Source organism: Peromyscus maniculatus, chromosome 1, assembly GCF_049852395.1.
Source record: "Peromyscus maniculatus bairdii isolate BWxNUB_F1_BW_parent chromosome 1, HU_Pman_BW_mat_3.1, whole genome shotgun sequence".
Lineage (NCBI taxonomy): Eukaryota > Metazoa > Chordata > Mammalia > Rodentia > Cricetidae > Peromyscus > Peromyscus maniculatus.
In genome coordinates, this window is record NC_134852.1 from 107,774,949 (window position 1) to 107,791,623 (window position 16,675).

At 46.2% G+C, this 16,675-nt stretch overlaps 1 protein-coding gene and 1 pseudogene across 4 annotated transcripts in view; one reads left to right on the forward strand and one right to left on the reverse strand.

Annotated features, from left to right (window-relative positions):
• Positions 1–923: 923 nt before the first annotated feature.
• On the reverse strand, positions 924–1,767 carry LOC121826284 (large ribosomal subunit protein eL15 pseudogene; annotated as a pseudogene).
• A 7,200-nt stretch (positions 1,768–8,967) lies between these two features.
• Positions 8,968–16,675, forward strand: part of Gab2 (GRB2 associated binding protein 2) — a 164,129-nt gene continuing 156,421 nt past the window's right edge. The window contains exon 1 of one of the 4 annotated variants that reach the window (XM_076547431.1): positions 8,968–9,152. In XM_076547431.1, coding sequence (XP_076403546.1) covers positions 9,066–9,152 — 87 coding nt within the window. In that variant the 5' untranslated portion in view covers positions 8,968–9,065. Of the gene's footprint in view, positions 9,153–9,357; positions 9,516–9,785; positions 9,950–16,675 lie in introns of those variants that run through there. The other 3 variants (XM_076547444.1, XM_076547434.1, XM_076547440.1) reach the window with 3 other exon arrangements.

A 16,675-nucleotide genomic window follows, 5' to 3' on the forward strand; every position in this document is an offset into this window, starting at 1 on the left:
GAGTGCTCTATCTGCATGTGCACCTTTATGGTGGAAGAGGACATCAGATCCCACTATAGATGGTTGTGAGCCACCATGTGGTTGCTGGGAATTGAACTCAGGACCTCTGGAAGAGCAGCCAGTGCTCTCAACTGCTGAGCCATCTCTCTAGCCCCGACCCAAGACCTTTGATCTAATTTTCTGTAAGGGGAAAATTAGCATAAGAAGGAAAGTCAAACCCATTGAACACGCTCTTGTGAACAAAGACCTGACTAGAGAAAAGGTGGGGTTTTCCTTAGGTTGCAATCGGTGGTGTGCTAGAGCTGGCTCGGGCCAGGTGATGAGAATGGATTGTTCAGTCGTAGACTGTCTTATAAGCTGGTAGTTAAATAATATTTAAATTGCCGTAAAAAATGAAAAGTAAGTATTGGAGAAGATGTGGACAGGTTGGAACCCTGCTCATACATTGCAGGTAGGTATAGCTGCTATGGAAAATAATCCGGCAGTGCTTAAATAGTTGGACAGGGCACTGGAGAGAAAGCTCAGCAGATCAGAGCGCGTGCTTCTCTTACAGAGCATTGGGGTCTGTTTCCCAGCACCCACATGGTGACTCACAAAAGTTGTAACTTCAGTTCCAGGGGTCTGACACCATCTCTGGGCTCTGTAGGCTCCTGTGCACATACACTCATTCAAGAAAACAGTCATACATATAAAATATGAAAATAAATACTTTTTAAAAGTTGAAAAGACCAGATCCGCTGGGGCTACTATTATGGTTTGGATTTGAACTGTCCCTTACAGGCTCGGGTTCTGAATGCTTATTTCCCAGCTGGTGATGGTATTTGGAAGGCTGTGGAACCTTTAAGGGGTGGGGCCTAGCTGACAGAAGTAGGTCCTTAGGGCCAGGAGTTTGAAGACTATACCTGCCCCCATCCCCACCCCATTCCAGTTCTACTCTCCCTTCCTGGTTCTGTGCTGTGAAGAGTTTCTGCCACATGCTCTCACTGCCATCAACTTGCAATGCATGCCAGGTATGCTGGTGCATACCTTCAACCTCAGCAGTTGGCAGGCAGATCTCTCAGGAATTTGAGACTAGAATGCATAGCACCAAGCCAGTCAGGGCTACATAGTGAGACTCTGTCTTTCTCCCCCCCCCTCTTTTTTTCTGTCCTAAATTGTTTATTGGATATGAATTTTACAAACATTGTGTGTATTAGCGGTAATGGTGGAGCTGGGTAGTATTTCGCCTTCTGCAGGATGCAAGGCAGCCACCAATAGTGTAGTGGAACTTGCAGCACTTTTCTGAGGCCACGGTTCTTGCAGTCCACGGATGTCAGCCCACGCATCTCTCCGTGCTTGTGGGACAGGGTGTCAGGGTTCCTTGTATTACTTTTATGGAATGAATCAATGAGGATCACCTACAAGAATTTATATATGGAATTTTCACAAACCCAATTTCAGGACTCTCCAAGTGTCCAGCTCCAGCTCTCTCTTCAGCAACAGACTGATGGCTTCCAGCAAACCTGAGCTGGGTAACACTATGATGGAGAGGCTTGCCATAAGTTGCACCCTTAAAACTGGGCATTTGCAGCCACCACCTGGACACAAATCCTGTATATGACATGAACTTGTTTGGCCTTATATCCCAGCCTATGCACTTTATCTGGTCAGGCGGGGCTGTGAGGAACAGAGAGCGGGAGGTGTTGCCAGGGCAAACCCTCAGGAGGAAGCGCATCATGTCGAACTGCTTTACTTCCATAGCTCCTAGATGTATTTGTATGCACCCATGTTGGCTCACCTAATGGCTGCCACCATCATGGAAAGGAGACCCCGTCTTTAAAAAAAAAAAAAAACGGTAGTGGGGGAGTGGGGGAGGCTGGAAAGATTGCTCAGGAACTAAGAGTACTTACTCCTCTTTCAGAGGACCAGAGGACCAGAACTTAGTCCCTAGACCCCTCGTGGGGGCTCAAAACCATTCATTACTCCAGCTCTAGAAGATCCAATGCCCTCTCCTCTATGGGCACCAGACACATGTGATTCACACATATACATGCAGGCAAAACACACACACACATACATACACAAAATCTTTAAAAACATTTTTTAAAGCTCGAAAATACATGTTCATCACAGCTTTCATAATAGCCTAAAATACAAACAACTAAAGTATCTATCAGCTGATGAACAAGTAAGTAAAATTTGGTATATCCACTTAGTGGAATATAGTTCATCTGTTAAAAAAAAAAGAATGAAATTCTGAAAAGTGTTACAACAGTGAATGTGCCTTGGACACATACAAAGTGGTCAGGCATGGTGACAAATGCTTTTAATTCCAGCACTTGGGTAGCAGAGGCAGACAAATATCCTCGTGTTTAAGATGATAGAGCTACAGGGCCAGGGCTACATAAAGAGACCCTATCTCAAAAAGAAAACTTGTTTCTTTAAGAAATGGAGTCTCGAGCCAGGCGGTGGTGGCGCACGCCTTTAATCCCAGCACTCGGGACGCAGAGCCAGGCGGATCGCTGTGAGTTCGAGGCCAGCCTGGGCTACCAAGTGAGCTCCAAGAAAGGCGCAAAACTATACAGAGAAACCCTGTCTCGAAAAACCAAAAAAAAAAAAAGAAATGGAGTCTCAAAACACTGAGTTATATATGTCTGCTGTAGTGGGTAGCCATTCCAGCTTGGATCTGGAAGTTCCAACCCCCATTGAGACTCTGGCAACTGTCACGCCTACGAGGCGTAACTCACAAATTAAGTAATGGGTAGGTCGCAGGGTCTGGGGAAGGTGTAACGCAGTCCAGCGGTGTTCTCCGGAGCTCTGCACAGTCCACCTTTCACCGTTCAGCATTCAGCGTCCCGGCACTGAGAGAGCGCACAAAGAGAGCGCACACAGAGAGCGCTGGCCCATCCAGCTCTCCGGTCCCCAGGCCCCTCCCCTCGCCCCGCATGACAGTTGCCAGAGTCTCAATGGGGGTTGGAACTTCCAGATCCAAGCTGGAATGGCTACCCACTACATCTGCAATTAAATAATCTTAATAACAAATGGAATATTCTGGACAGGGTGGTAAACACATTTGTAATTCCAGCAGTGGAGGAAGGAGGTGCTGGAGACCAAGGTTATCCTCAACTAGAGTTCAAGGCCTTGGGTACATGACACCATGTATTTTATTTTATTTTTTATTTTTATTTATTTATTTATTTTGGTTTTTTGAGACAGGGTTTCTCTGTGTAGCTTTGCGCCTTTCCTGGAACTCACTTGGTAGCCCAGGCTGGCCTCGAACTCACAGAGATCCACCCAGCTACACCAGGTATTTTAATAAAGAGGCAGCAGAAGGATACATAATCCCTAAACCATCATTTGGATGTAGTGATATTTATGTTACATATCTTTATGCTGGAAATACTAAATAATGGTGTGTTAGTGTGCATCTCTTGACATTAAATTGATAGCCTGAAATGGTCCATAGGTGGGCAGGGGAGGAGTGTTTATTGGCAGATACTACAAAGCTATTTCCTCCCTACTGGAGAGTCAGTTTCTAAAACATTCCACAGCTCCTCATAAGGTTTGGACCAGTCATCTTGGGGACCTGGGAAGACATACCTGAGGCCTTTGAACCTCCTACAAAACCAAAGAGCAAATCTCCAACGTGCAGACCCACATCGTATGCAATGCAGCTTGGAAGGGCAAGTGGTTGTTTCCTTTGTAGGAGTAGGCAGAGGACTCCATAGTCCAGGCCAGCCTGGAATTTCTGCGTAAGTTAGGCCTCCAACCACAGCAGTCTTCTTCCCTTTGCTTCTTGAGTGCTGGGATTACAAGAATTGTCAACCCTCATGCCTAGCGGAAGGATTTCTGCTCATAGTCAATGGACCCACTTAGAATCAGGATGTGATTTCTCCTGCTTTTCTAGTGTTGTATGGGGAGAGAAGTGTAGTGCTAGAACTGCAGGACTGTCAGTCAAGCCAGAATCAAGATAACCAGAAAGATTCAGTGCTTAGTCCCAGAGAGGAAGAAATCAGGCGTCGACCAGACTGGCTGGATGTGGAAACCAAAGGTGAACAGAGTCAGCTCCCTGGAGCCTCAGGGTAGAAATCAAAAGGTCAAAGGAACCGAAGATTTCGAAATTCCCCAAGAGTTGCAGCTGTTAACTAGGCAAGCTCTCCAGCCCTAAGTAAGCGACACTCCCAACTCTATAGCCATCTTCAGGTGGACAACTTCAGGATTCCCTGAATCTGCCCAGCCTTTTGGCCTGGCCGGTGGCTGAGGTGGGATGACCCTTCTCTGGTGTTCTGGGTGTTCCAGTAGTCCACAGTTCTATTTGTCATTCTTTTAAGGATGGATTCTTTTGATCTCACAACAAATATAGAATGCCCATATATTGTGTATCTGACCTCAAAAAGTAAGATAGACTCCTGCCCTCAAGGAACTCGCAGCTCTGGCTAAGTATTTGCAGTAAAGAAAGTGTGGTAAGCTCTAGGGAAATGGGTCTTGACATGTATTAAAGGTCTAATTTGAGCTACTTCTCTGTGGAGTAGGTAAGGAGCTGCTCCTTGTTCATAGTACTCAGTATTTTCTAGGAGATGGTGACAACTGGATTTTCAGCAGGATCTGTGGAACAGAGAGATGTTGCTTTGACCACCATGGCAAGAGAAAGGATATCTAAAGAAACACAGATGTGTATCCCTTCCTCCAGCTATCAGACTACTAAAAAATGAAGAACACACACACACACACACACACACACACACACACACACACACACACACACACATTTTCTCCAGAGTTTTCATGCTGGAGGAAGGAGAAGGCTGAAGCCCTGTGCTAGTCAGAGAAAGGACTTGCTTCCTAGGAAGAGATTGCATACAGTTCTGACAATTCAGGGGACCAACTTCCAGGACAGACTGGAGCTAGGACAATGATGGGTCAGTGATAGACAGGACCACACCTTGACCAGAACTGCTGAGTTATGTATGTCTCTTGCCCTCTATTTAAGCCTAAGCCTTAAGTCAGCATTCCCCACACACAAGGATGAACTGGGGTCAGGGGCATGGGTCACTGACACTTTTTATTTCTCACTATGGCCACATTGGATAAATTTTCTTTCTCAGCTTTTCACTATTAAGTGTCTCTTTATTGGTATATAAGGACAGGTGACTGTAGCCTGCTGGGGTTGCCAGGGACTAGATCTTCAGCTTACGACTCTAGTAACATTGTCACGCCCACCACTATTGATGCCATGTCCTATGAGGCTAACTGTCACAGAACATATAGCACTAGTCTGTTGTTTGTGGTTTGTTTGGTTTTTGAGACAGGGGCTCACTATGTAGCTCTGGCTATCTTGGAACGCACTGTATAGACCAGGCTGGCTTTGAACTCACAGAGATCTGCCTGCCTCTGCCTCTCAGAGTGCTGATATTAAAGGCATGTACCACCATGTCTGGTTGGTTCTGGTTATTAACAAAGGTGAAATTGGAAAACTGTACTAGCTTAAACTTTTCAAAGAAGTTTATCAAACATCAATAGAGAGGAAGTCCAATTAGGTCTTAGTTACAGCCCAAGCCCTGAATCCTCAGCCTTAGGTAAGTAAGAGAGTAATTTAATGTGGGTAATAAAGTTGGCTCAAAGCAACCAGGAGCACATAATGTCCCCCAAAGGTGCGTGTCCTGAAAGTCGCCAGCTGAGACGGCTCATCTGCTCACACTGACTTTTTCACAGCAGCACTCAGCTCTGAAATTAACCTGTCATCTAAATTGAAGGGGAGAAAAGGCAGAAGGTCTAGGACACAATCATCCAACCCGACTAGCGGGCCAGTCACTGACGTCAGGCCCGAAGAGAATGATATTAATCATTCTAGCCTGGTGTGCAGTTGAGGACAGCTCTCTCCAGCTCTCCCAATCCATCCCGGGGGTCTTTCCACCAGCCATGCACCTGCTGCTGGCCACAAACCCTCAACTTTGAGACAGGCACGCATGCAGGCTGCCATCGATAGCATTTAAAGCCACACTGCACCCTTTAGTAGAGTCCAGGCTGTGTGGAGGAGAAAGGAAACAAGGCATAGGTAGTGTCTGGATCCCACCCCACCCCCACCCCCAAGATGTGTATGTCTTTAATCTCTGCAGGGTAATCTCCCCTAAAATGGTCATTTCCTGGGAACTTAATGAGAATATAGGATTAATGTCCCAAAGAGCTCTTGGGGCTGGCTATTAATTCCCCTTAGGAAATACCAGTGGTCTTTAATCAAAATTGCCTAAATTACAAGCTAGTGAAGCATGTCCTTACAGGGCTTAGGGGCAGCTGTTACACCAGCTATTTCCGATAGATGGCGCCCACTTTCATGTAAATAAATCATTCATATAATTTGTCTTCCTTTTTTTTCCCCACGGAGATGGTGGGCAGGGGACACCAGAGAGAGTGGAAAGGACTTAGTAAAGGTCCGGAAAGGACTTAGTAAAGGTCCAGACAGGAGCGTTCTGTCCAAGGGCTGGTTCCACACCTAACACACTTCTGAGACTCTGAAGACAGCCAGAGACCCCCCACACACAACAGTCCTGCTTGCTGTGTGCAGCTCATTCTGTGCAGCCAGTGATAAGAAAGGGAGGGTGAAAGTCAGGGCAGGAGAGCCGGAGCACTAGCCGGGCCCCTTTCTCTAAGCTTTGCGGAAGGATCCGGGTGTTCAGAAGACTTCCCAAAACCCATGCTCTGTAAGTGTTGTGTTTCAAGACCCTTCCTGCCTTTGATCACGAAACACCAGACTTCTGTTTGTTTCCATGAGGACTTACAAACAACAACCCAGGTCTTTGTTAAACAAAAGCAACCCAAACTAACAGCTGAAGAGTCTCCCAGCCTGTGTCTTGAATCCTATAATTCTCAGACAGGTATTCCTACACTCCTAGGAAAGGATCGGGCATATTTCTGCTTGACTTTCATCACAAACCCTGGAGGCAGCCAATCCTTGCAGATTTCTCAGGCTGCAATCCTGGAGACTTGGCACCATGACTCAGATAGGAATGGAGTCAGGGTTGCTCTATTTTGACTGGGAGACACTGCCTCCTGATTGATTTGGCAGACTAAGTATTTTGATATTTATGTCTCACAAAGAGTTTAAGGTCCTGGGAGTCAGAAGTTTAAAATGGCCATAATTCTACTGGTGTCTTAATCCCTAAATTAAAAAATCAAGGACGATATAGTCCCAGATATAGCCTAAGCATTCTGGCTTCATATTCCATCCAGCAGCACACTGGCTATTTGAAGGTCAGTGAAAAAATGAGAGCAAGGGGAGTGGTCTCTTCACTTCCCAGGGTGCCTAGCAAAGCTAAGCACATGGTAGGGACTAGTTTTCACAAACTGATTGAAATGGTTGAAGAATTCTCCAATCCAATCAAAATCTACTGGACTAAAGGATGTCCAACTATCTAAAACAACTAGCTTGGCTGCACCAAAACAGAGAATTGAACAAAATATCCAGACACTAAGGTTCTGCGAAGGCATTGCAAGATCCTGCTTCTCCAGCTCCTCCGTCAGCACTGATAAAGTGGGTTACTAAGCAACTTCCCAGAGAAACTAGAGTAGAGCCTACCTCTTAATGCTGTTTGTAAGGGTGCTTTGTGAGTTAAAAAAAGAACTCAAAGAGTTCTGGTTTGGGCTTTCTTTTTCCTACGCCTTCCCCCTGGAGCACTGGTGTTACTGTGTGCTTCCTTGTCCTTTATCTCAACACAAGGCGGTGAGAAAGAGATCGTTACGTTCATATTTATAAATGAGAGATCTCACTGCCTAAGCAAATGAGTAGAAACTCTGAAAGTTTGTTTTTTTTTTTTAATCGCAGTTTCTTATTCTTCTACACCGTCTTGCTTTCCAACTCACTATGAAATACATTGACTAATTTTTGCTTCCTCCATTCTGCAACTCTTAGAATTTCCTTTTACTGGATTCGGTTTTTCCAGAGGCAATATGGGAGAGAGCCACCTGGACTTTGTTTCCTAGCAATAAGCGCGCGCGCGCGCACACACACACACACACACACACACACACACACACACACACACACACCCTCCCCACGTCTGATCTGCAGACATTATAGCAAACTTATCACTCTGAAAAAACAGGTGAGACGATCGCCCTCCTGGCCTCCCAACACACCTGGATTAGAAATGGCTGCTTTGAGTCAGCTGTTGGACTTCAGGCTATCTGTAAAATGGGCATAATTACTGCCTACCCGATTTGTAGGTGAGTGACCACGATCACTGTGAACAACGAATGCAAAAGCTCCCAGCACACAGTAGGTCTGTTTCCTTCTCTGGCTTAGAACTGTGAGAGTTAACATGCAGGGAAGCAGGACGGACACTCCTTTCAGCCAGAATCAGACTTACTGAAACCTGAAACTGTGGGAATGGACAGGAAACTGCAGCAGCCCTTGGATCTCTTTCCCACACGACCCTAGGGGGGTGGGAGTGTGTGTGTGTGTGTGTGTGTGTGTGTGTGTGTGTGTGTGTGTGTGTGTGTGTGTGTGTGTGTTGCGGGGGGACAGGATCAGTGTTCCATCTAGGGTGGGCAGTCTCTATCCTTCCCTCGCCCTAGCACCAACACCAGCACCAGCCAGCAGCAGGTCTTCACGACCCCGCCTGCAGCTCGAGGCTTGGAGGGAAACAAAAAACAAAAAAAAAAACAGCTAAGATCCTGAGGGCGCACCGGCTGGCGACAGCTCTCACGTCCTCCCGGCCTTCATGCCCGTAGGGTCTGAAGCCTGGATGGGTGGCCCCTGCGCGGGCTGCCCTCAGGGACCCCGCGGGGCTGTGGGCGTGGCGAGCGCCCGCCTGCTGAGGCGCCCTGCTAGGGTTGGCCTTGTGTGTGTGTATGTGTGCGCGCGCGCGGGCGCGAGCGCGAGCGCGGTTGGTGGGGTGGGGTGGGGGGGCGACACCGAGCACGCGCAGGCAGCCGGGCCCGCGCGCCGCGCCGCCTCGTCCTCGCCCGGGGCTGCCCGGCCCCTCCCCTCCCCCGCGAGCTGCGCACCGGCAGCCGGCTGACCCAGCAGCCCGCGCCCGCGCCCTTGTCCGCGCGAGCCGGCGGCGGGCGGGCTCCACTCAGCCGGCGACATGAGCGGCGGCGGCGGCGGCGGCGACGACGTGGTGTGCACCGGCTGGCTGAGGAAATCGCCTCCCGAGAAGAAGTTGAGGCGCTATGTGAGTGAGGCGAGCAGCGGGCGCGGCCCGGCGGGCGGGCGGACGGGCGGACGAGGGGCGTCCCGCGCGGCCTCCGAGGTGGGGGGGGGTGCCGCTGAGAGAGGCCGGGCGCGGCGGGCCGGGGGCCCCCGCGGCCTCGGAGGGTGCGAGCGGCGGGGTGCGAGCGGGGCGCCGCACACCTGTCACAGGTGCGCCGCCGAGGGGCGGGGCGCAGGTCGGGGCTGCGGCTCCGCGGCTGCCGCTGCTCGGCGCGGGCCTCCCCGGGAACTCCAGGCTGTGCCGAAGTTTGTCGCGATTGTTCCGGGCGACCCGGAGAGTTGACGCCCCGGGGCTGAGGGGGGACGAGTCACCCCGAGCGGAAGGGTAGGCTGAGGGGGTGGGGGCGCGCGGCCCCCGGGGCCCACAAAGGGCGAGGCGCCGCGCCCCTCTCCGGGTCCCTTTCTCCGGCCGCCCCTCCCCGGTGGCTGGCGGCTTCCTTCCAGTCCGCGGCCGCTGCATCACCGGCAGCGTCAGCGGCATGTGCAGCGCTTGTATTAAGTGACTCATTTGTTTGTGTCCCCCCCCCTCCCCGTTCTTTCCCATTATTCCGTAGATCTCTCACAGCCCCCCCACCCCCACCCCCCAACTCCCCGCGCGGTCGTCCGCTCCACGGGGTGACACTGCAATTCGGTCCGCTATAACTGGCCCGAGTTATGTGTGGAGGTGTCTGGGGTCTGGAGAGATCATGGCTCTGACTTGCTAGGTGGTGCTGGCTGACAGTGTTTACTGAAATTGCTGGGACAAGCTGTCCCTTCTAGGTGAGAAACTGACAATTGGGGGGGAGGGAGGAAGCGCCCCCCTCCTCCTTGCCTAGCGAGGTCAAAGAACAAAGTGGTGCCGGGATCTGAGGCTGGGGTAGTCCGAGGAGTTTAGAAACGGAAAGTCCGTTAAAGGAGTGCAGGTTCTCCCGTCGTCGTCTCCCTCTTCCCCTTGCCAAGAACCGTCCTTGTTCCGCTGCCTGGGAGTGCTGGACTCGGAGCAATCACTCCCACAGCCTGGAAGCGAGCGAGCGGTTGCTTCCAGCTGCAGGGCATCAAGGGAGCTCCCAACAGACCCGGCCCTCTGTCAGCTGCACTAGTGGCTGGCCATGGGGGACAGAAGCTTACCAGAGTTTCCTGTCTCTGCTCCCCAGATCAGAATCAAGGGACTTCTGGCCTCTGGACTGAGGAAGTGACATTCTGTTTTTCAAAGGAAGTGTTGTTGTTGGGGAGTGCAAGTGTGTCAATGAAATCAGGCTCTGACTTAGGTCATTTGTGCGGGGGTGGGGGGAAATCTCAGGATTTAGTGCATAGCTTTTGAGCACGAACAAAGATTTGACGTATAGTAATATAATAGAGGCGTTTAAGCTTTAAAGCTCATATTGGGGGATTTTGATGTGGATAAAATATTTTAATTACTAAGAGGGAGTTTTGTTTTTGCTTGTTGCTGTAACCCAGGCCTGTAATTTCAGCACTTGCATTTGGGAGACAGGCACGGGGATCACAGGTTCAAAGCCCGCATAGTTCCAGCATTCTAGGCCAGCTTAAGCTATGTGAGATCCTGTCTCTCTTTCGAATACACATAACCCAGCCCCCCAACCCAACAAACAACACACACACACACACACACACACACACACACACACACGAACTCAAGATGGTTCAGTGGGTAAAAGTGCTTGTCCTTCAAGCGTGGTGACTTAAATTTGATCCCCTGGAAAGCATATAAAGATAGGTGAGTTCTGACTTCCATGTTCATGCTGTGGTGTGTACATACACTCACATACTCTCCCTCACATACACAATAATAATAATAATAAAGAGAATTAGGGAGGATTTCTTTTTTTGTCTTGGGGCGTGTGATTGTTCATGCCTATAATCCCAGCCCTTGGAAGGTAGAGGCAGGATAAAGAGTTCAAGACCATCCTTGACTGCATAGTGAGCTCAAGGCCAGTGGAATGCTACAAGACCAGCCAGTGGAATAGTGTCCTGTTTTTAAAAAAATGCAATTTTCTAATTAGAAGGGAATGTAACATAGTTGGTAGAATGCTTGCTTAGCATACAAGATGTCCTGGGTTTTTTCCCCCAGCACTGCATAAACAGGGCTGGGAGGCACAAGCCTGTAATACCAGCATTCCAAGGAGAAGGAAGGAGGATTAGAAGTCCAGGTCATCCTTGAATTGAAAGAAAAACAAAAACAATACTACTTTAGAAATCTTTGAAACTTTGTTTTTGAAACAGCTTGTAAAAAAGTTGATACTGTTGCACTTTGACTCATGGCTACATCAACCCTTACCATGTAGTCTCTTTATGACCTAGCTCTTGAGTGTTTTTTAGAACAGCTTTAGCTCAAAATAGCCAAGTTTGGAGGCTTGTGTCAACCCCAGGTTTTATCCATTTAAACTCCTCAGTGCTCTTGGCTTCTCTGATGACCTCAGCTTCCCCCTTCCACACATTCCCTTTGGCTCCAGCCCCCAAGGCATCTGACACAAGCTATAGCCTGGTGTGACTGGAAGCCTCTCCAGGGGTAGAAGTCCAATCCTCCTGCTTCCAGCCAATCTAAATAACCTATGCTTCCAGAGTGCAGCCTCCTTCATCCACTGAGTTTCTGGGAAAACATTTGGCTTTTACACACACATCCTCGTACTAGGGATTGAACTGAAGGTCTTGCCTGTGAACTCAAGGTCTTGCTGGTTCTGGGCAAATGGTCCATCACTGAATCCCCAACCCTTACATTTTACTTTTCCTTTTAAAATCTCTGCCAACTGTTTTAAGTTATAGCTCTGTTCTTGGTTTCTTAGAAGCTCAAATTAGTTAGACTCAAACTTAGAGATATTTCCCAGCCAGATTGCTGCATACATAACTCCTAAATAGTTGTTGTGACTGGTATACATAATAGTCATATTTGGTATTGTAGATTGACATGTCTCCATTTTAAGGGTGAATCAAGCATCGGAGATAAAGGAGAAAGTAGCATATTAAATACATGACGGTTTAAGGCTCTTTTGAAAACATAACTCCTGTGTGTGGGGAAAGGTAGGCAATAGGGAAAGAAGGGAAGAAGTTATGTTGTCAGAGATGTGTTGTGTTGTGTTGTTTTGTTTTGTGATAGGGTCTCATCCTCACACTGGCCTGAAACTCATTGTGTAACCCAGGCTAACCTTGAATTTGGGGTGGTCTCCTGGTTCTCTCAAGTGCTGGTATTGAAGGCATATACCAACACATCTGGCAATGGAGGTTTTGTTTTTAGAGAGTTTTTTTCCCTCATTGGGTTTTCTGATTGATTAACCATAAGAAAGAAGAAATGATCTAGAGCATTGGTTCTCAACATGTGGGTCGCTACACCTTTCACATTGGTCACATGTAAGATATCCTGCATATCAGACATTTACATTAGGATTCATAATTGTAGCAAAACTACAGTTATGAAGTAGCAACAAGACAATTTTATGTTTGGGGGTCACTGCAACATGTATTAAAGGGCTGCAGCATTAGGAAGGTTGCGAACCACTGAACTAGTGAGTATTTGTTGTGTGTCCTAAAGAAATTGGATGGGGAGGAGAAGGAATATACTGAGTGTTACTCCTGGTGCATCATGTGACAGCACCGAGGCTTGACAAAAGAAAGAGCATCATTCCCGTGTGTGGCTGAGTTCACACGTGCACGAGAATGCCGTTATATGTACTTAAATATCGAGCAGGATTTTGTGGAGGGAAAATTTACAACATTCAATGTATTATAGTCTGTTATAATTTCAAAGTGTTGCAGGATTTGAGGGAAAGAAGATTGGTCACAGCATTGCCCCCTGGTGGTTTATTTGAGGAAAGTTGTATTGTGTCTAATGAACAGCTGCAGGAAGCAAACAGTAACTATTTGTTCTTCTTTTATTATCGTTATTAAATATGTGTATTCCTGGCTTCGGATTAGTTGACTAACCCATCCCTTTAGTGTTTGCTGATGACCCTGCCTTCTCCTCTCAAAGAAGGTGGATCAGGGTATGGCCATCTGCACAAATCACAGTCAAATTTCCTAGTTTACTCAGTATTTACATGATTTCTTTCTTTTCTCCTCTTCTCAGAGTCCACGAGGCACCCCACTGTCAGAGCTAACTCTACTCCCCATGCTTCGGCTCATGTCCTCTCCTATCTCCTCAGACAATTCTTGCCCCTTTTGGCAATTTTTAATAGGTCTTTGAGAATTTTGTACAATGTATTTTGACCACAGTTATCCTTCCCCTAACTCTTCCCAGATCCAGTCCCTTCCTTACCCACCCAACTTTGTGTCCTCTTCTCACCCCAAACCCATCAAGTCTAATTTATGTTACCCATATGATGTGGGTGTGGCCTGGTACTGGAGCATGATCAACCCACCATGCGCCAGGATAAAGGGTGCCACCATGCCTACCTTATTGATAATTTTAAAGGACCAGTTGTTTATTTCACTGATTTTATCTATTGCTTTTCTGTTTAAAATTTCACTGGTTTCTGTTCTCTATTATAACCTTTTTTCTAGTAGCATTTGATTTATATTACTTTTCTAAGTTTTTATGTAATTTATTTTATTTAATTTCATGTGCACTGGTATGAGGTATTAGATCCCCTGGAATTGGAGCTATAGGCACTTGTGGGATGCCATGTGGGTGCTGGGAATTGAACCAGGATCCTCTGGGAGAGCAGCCAATGCTCCTAACCGCTGAGCCATCCCTCCAGCCCTAATGTGGGAGTTTAAATTACTGATTTGAGACTTTTCTTCTAGTACTAATATACACATTTAGTTCTATAAGTCCCCTTTGAAGATTGTGTTTGTTTATTCTAAAATTTTTCATAATTTGTATTTTCATTTAGCTCAGTTTTTTTTTTTACTTCTCTTGAGACTTACTTTGACTCATGGATTATTTAGATATATGTTGTTTAGTTTCCAAATGTTTAAAGATTTTCTTGTTATTTCTGTTTCCAATTCTTAGTCTGGCTCAATTGTGGGAATAAAATACATTCTGTATAATAACAATCATTTTAAGTTTGTTGAGATTTATTTTATGGCCCAAGATAAGATTGTTCTTCCTTTATGTTCCTTGACTACTTGAAATGATGTTTATTCTGCTATCATGAAGTAAGGTAGTCTACAAATGCCAATTAGACCAGGTGTGGTGGTACATGTGTGTAATAGCAGCACTTGAGGTGATAGGAGGGTTATGAGTTTGATAGCCAGAATTACATGGAGAGTTTGAGGTCAGCCTAGGGCTACATAGCAAGACTCTGTCTCCAAAATACAACAAAAATATCACTTCAAATCAGGACATTCTCCTGAGCTTCACATGTGTGTTTTGCATGCATGTTTGTATGTGTATCATGTGTGCCCTGGTGCCTGTGGAGGCCATCAGTGGGCATTGGATACCCTGGAACTGGAGTTACAGATGGTTGTAAACCACCATAAGAACTGGAAACAGAACCCAGGTCCTCTCTAGAAGAGCAACAGATTCTCTTACCTGCCAATTCATCTCTCCAGCCCCCTGAGTTTTACTATATTTTATTTTAGAGATAGGAGCTCATGTAGCCCATGATACTCTTGAATAACCTATGTAGTCCATGTTGAATCACCTTGAATCTCCTGAGCTTTTTTTCACTACTATTATATCCTATTTCCTCATGTAGAAGTAATTTACATGCTCATCAATGAATGAATGAATAAGAAAAATGTTATTTTTTGCATACAAAAGAATAGCCTTGCTGGGCAGTGGTGGCACACACCTTTAATCATAACACTCAGGAATAGAGGCAGGCAGATCTCTGTGAGTTCGAGGCCAGCCAGGTCTACCAAGTGATTTCCAGGGTAGTCACACTACACAAAGAAACCCTATCTTGTAAAAAACCAAAAAAAAAATAGCTTTAAAAAATGTTGACACATAGATATGTTATAAACTATATGAACTTTGATGATAGTATGATAAATAAGCTACTCACAAAGGACAAATAGTATATGACTATTTTCATAACTTATCTAGATTAGTGATGGAAAGAATGGTGATTTGGAAGGTCTGAGGATAGAAATTATAAGGAACTGTTTATTGTGCAGTGGATTCAAAGTTTCAGTGATACAAGTTGAAAGAGTTCTGAATAAGATGGTAATAATGGTGCCACAGCAATGTGAATGTCTTTAGTGCCAGCTCAGGGTATTTCGTTTACTTAAAAACAGTCAAGATGGTAGATTTTATATTTTGTGTACTTCACCACAATTAAAAATAAAACAACTTCTAGGGGGCTGGAGAGCTGGCTTCTGGGTTCAATTCCCAGGGACCACATGGTGGCTCACAACCATCTGTAAGTCCAGTTCCAAGGGATCTGATACCCTTTTCTGGCCTCTGTGGGCACCAGGTCATATACATGGTACATAACATACATGCAGACAAAACACCTGTATGCATACAATAATAAAATTTAATTTTAAAAAAATCTGCATTTGGTAGGGGTGAGGAATGTTGCTAGTGTTACTTTTCTTTATTGCTGATATTTCTAATTCAAGAAAAGACAAAAATGGACTCTCCATAGCCTTAACTCATCAACATCTGAGAACCAGAGGCAGTGGATGTACAAAGAGCTTGAAAGCACATCTGTTCGTTCACCAAATGAAACATCTCTGGCATTATTGTCTATCTCTGGCTGGTCTTTCTCTAGATCATGGGGAATAATGGAATATGATAACTTAGTGCTCCAGCAAAATGTGCAGAAGTGTAAAGCAGGCCTTTGCCAGCATCCAGAATAACTTTGACAACTGTAACTAGAGAATATATCACATTCTTTCCCTTCCTAAATGAATAAATCAGTACTTAACCATGCCTTCAAAGAATTTACAGACCAGGGAGACACATGAGAAGCAGAATGCTGGACTTATATGGATTTATATGATCCAGCAAAGGAACTGTAAAGGCAAGAGCTCTAGGTATAGAAGATAGCAGGAGTTTTGAGACAGAAGGGAACCTGAGTTGGACTCAGAAGTTTGTGGGCTAAAAAGGAGTATGATGTGTAGGATGACAGAGGCTGTGAATATGAGATTAGGAATCAGTAAATCCATCTAGAAAGAAGGAATCAAGTTCGTAGAAGAAAACCGAAAGAGTGTTGAGGAGGGATGTTCTCTAGAAGGCCCTCGATAGTAGAATGACATTTACTGGCGAAGAGCATCCCTCTTACTGAGTAAGTCTTTGCCTCACAGCTTGCTGTTTTTTTTCATTTGAAATGTTAGTGTGAGATGACAGTGTTTATCTTTAGAAGACCTGCCTCAGTGTTTGGGTTCTTGAGTGGATTAGTTCCTTCTCTGCTTCCTACTTTATTGCCTGTGAAACTGGAATGATGCTTCTTACTCCATGGAGTTTGAGAATTTGCCAGGATAATGTGGAAAAGAAATCTTGAGCACCATGTCTAGCATAGAGATGTGTGGAAGTATTTAGTATTGGAGGAAGTAGCAGAGTGGGACAATGCAAATTTATAATTATTAAACCTTTCGTAGGAAGTC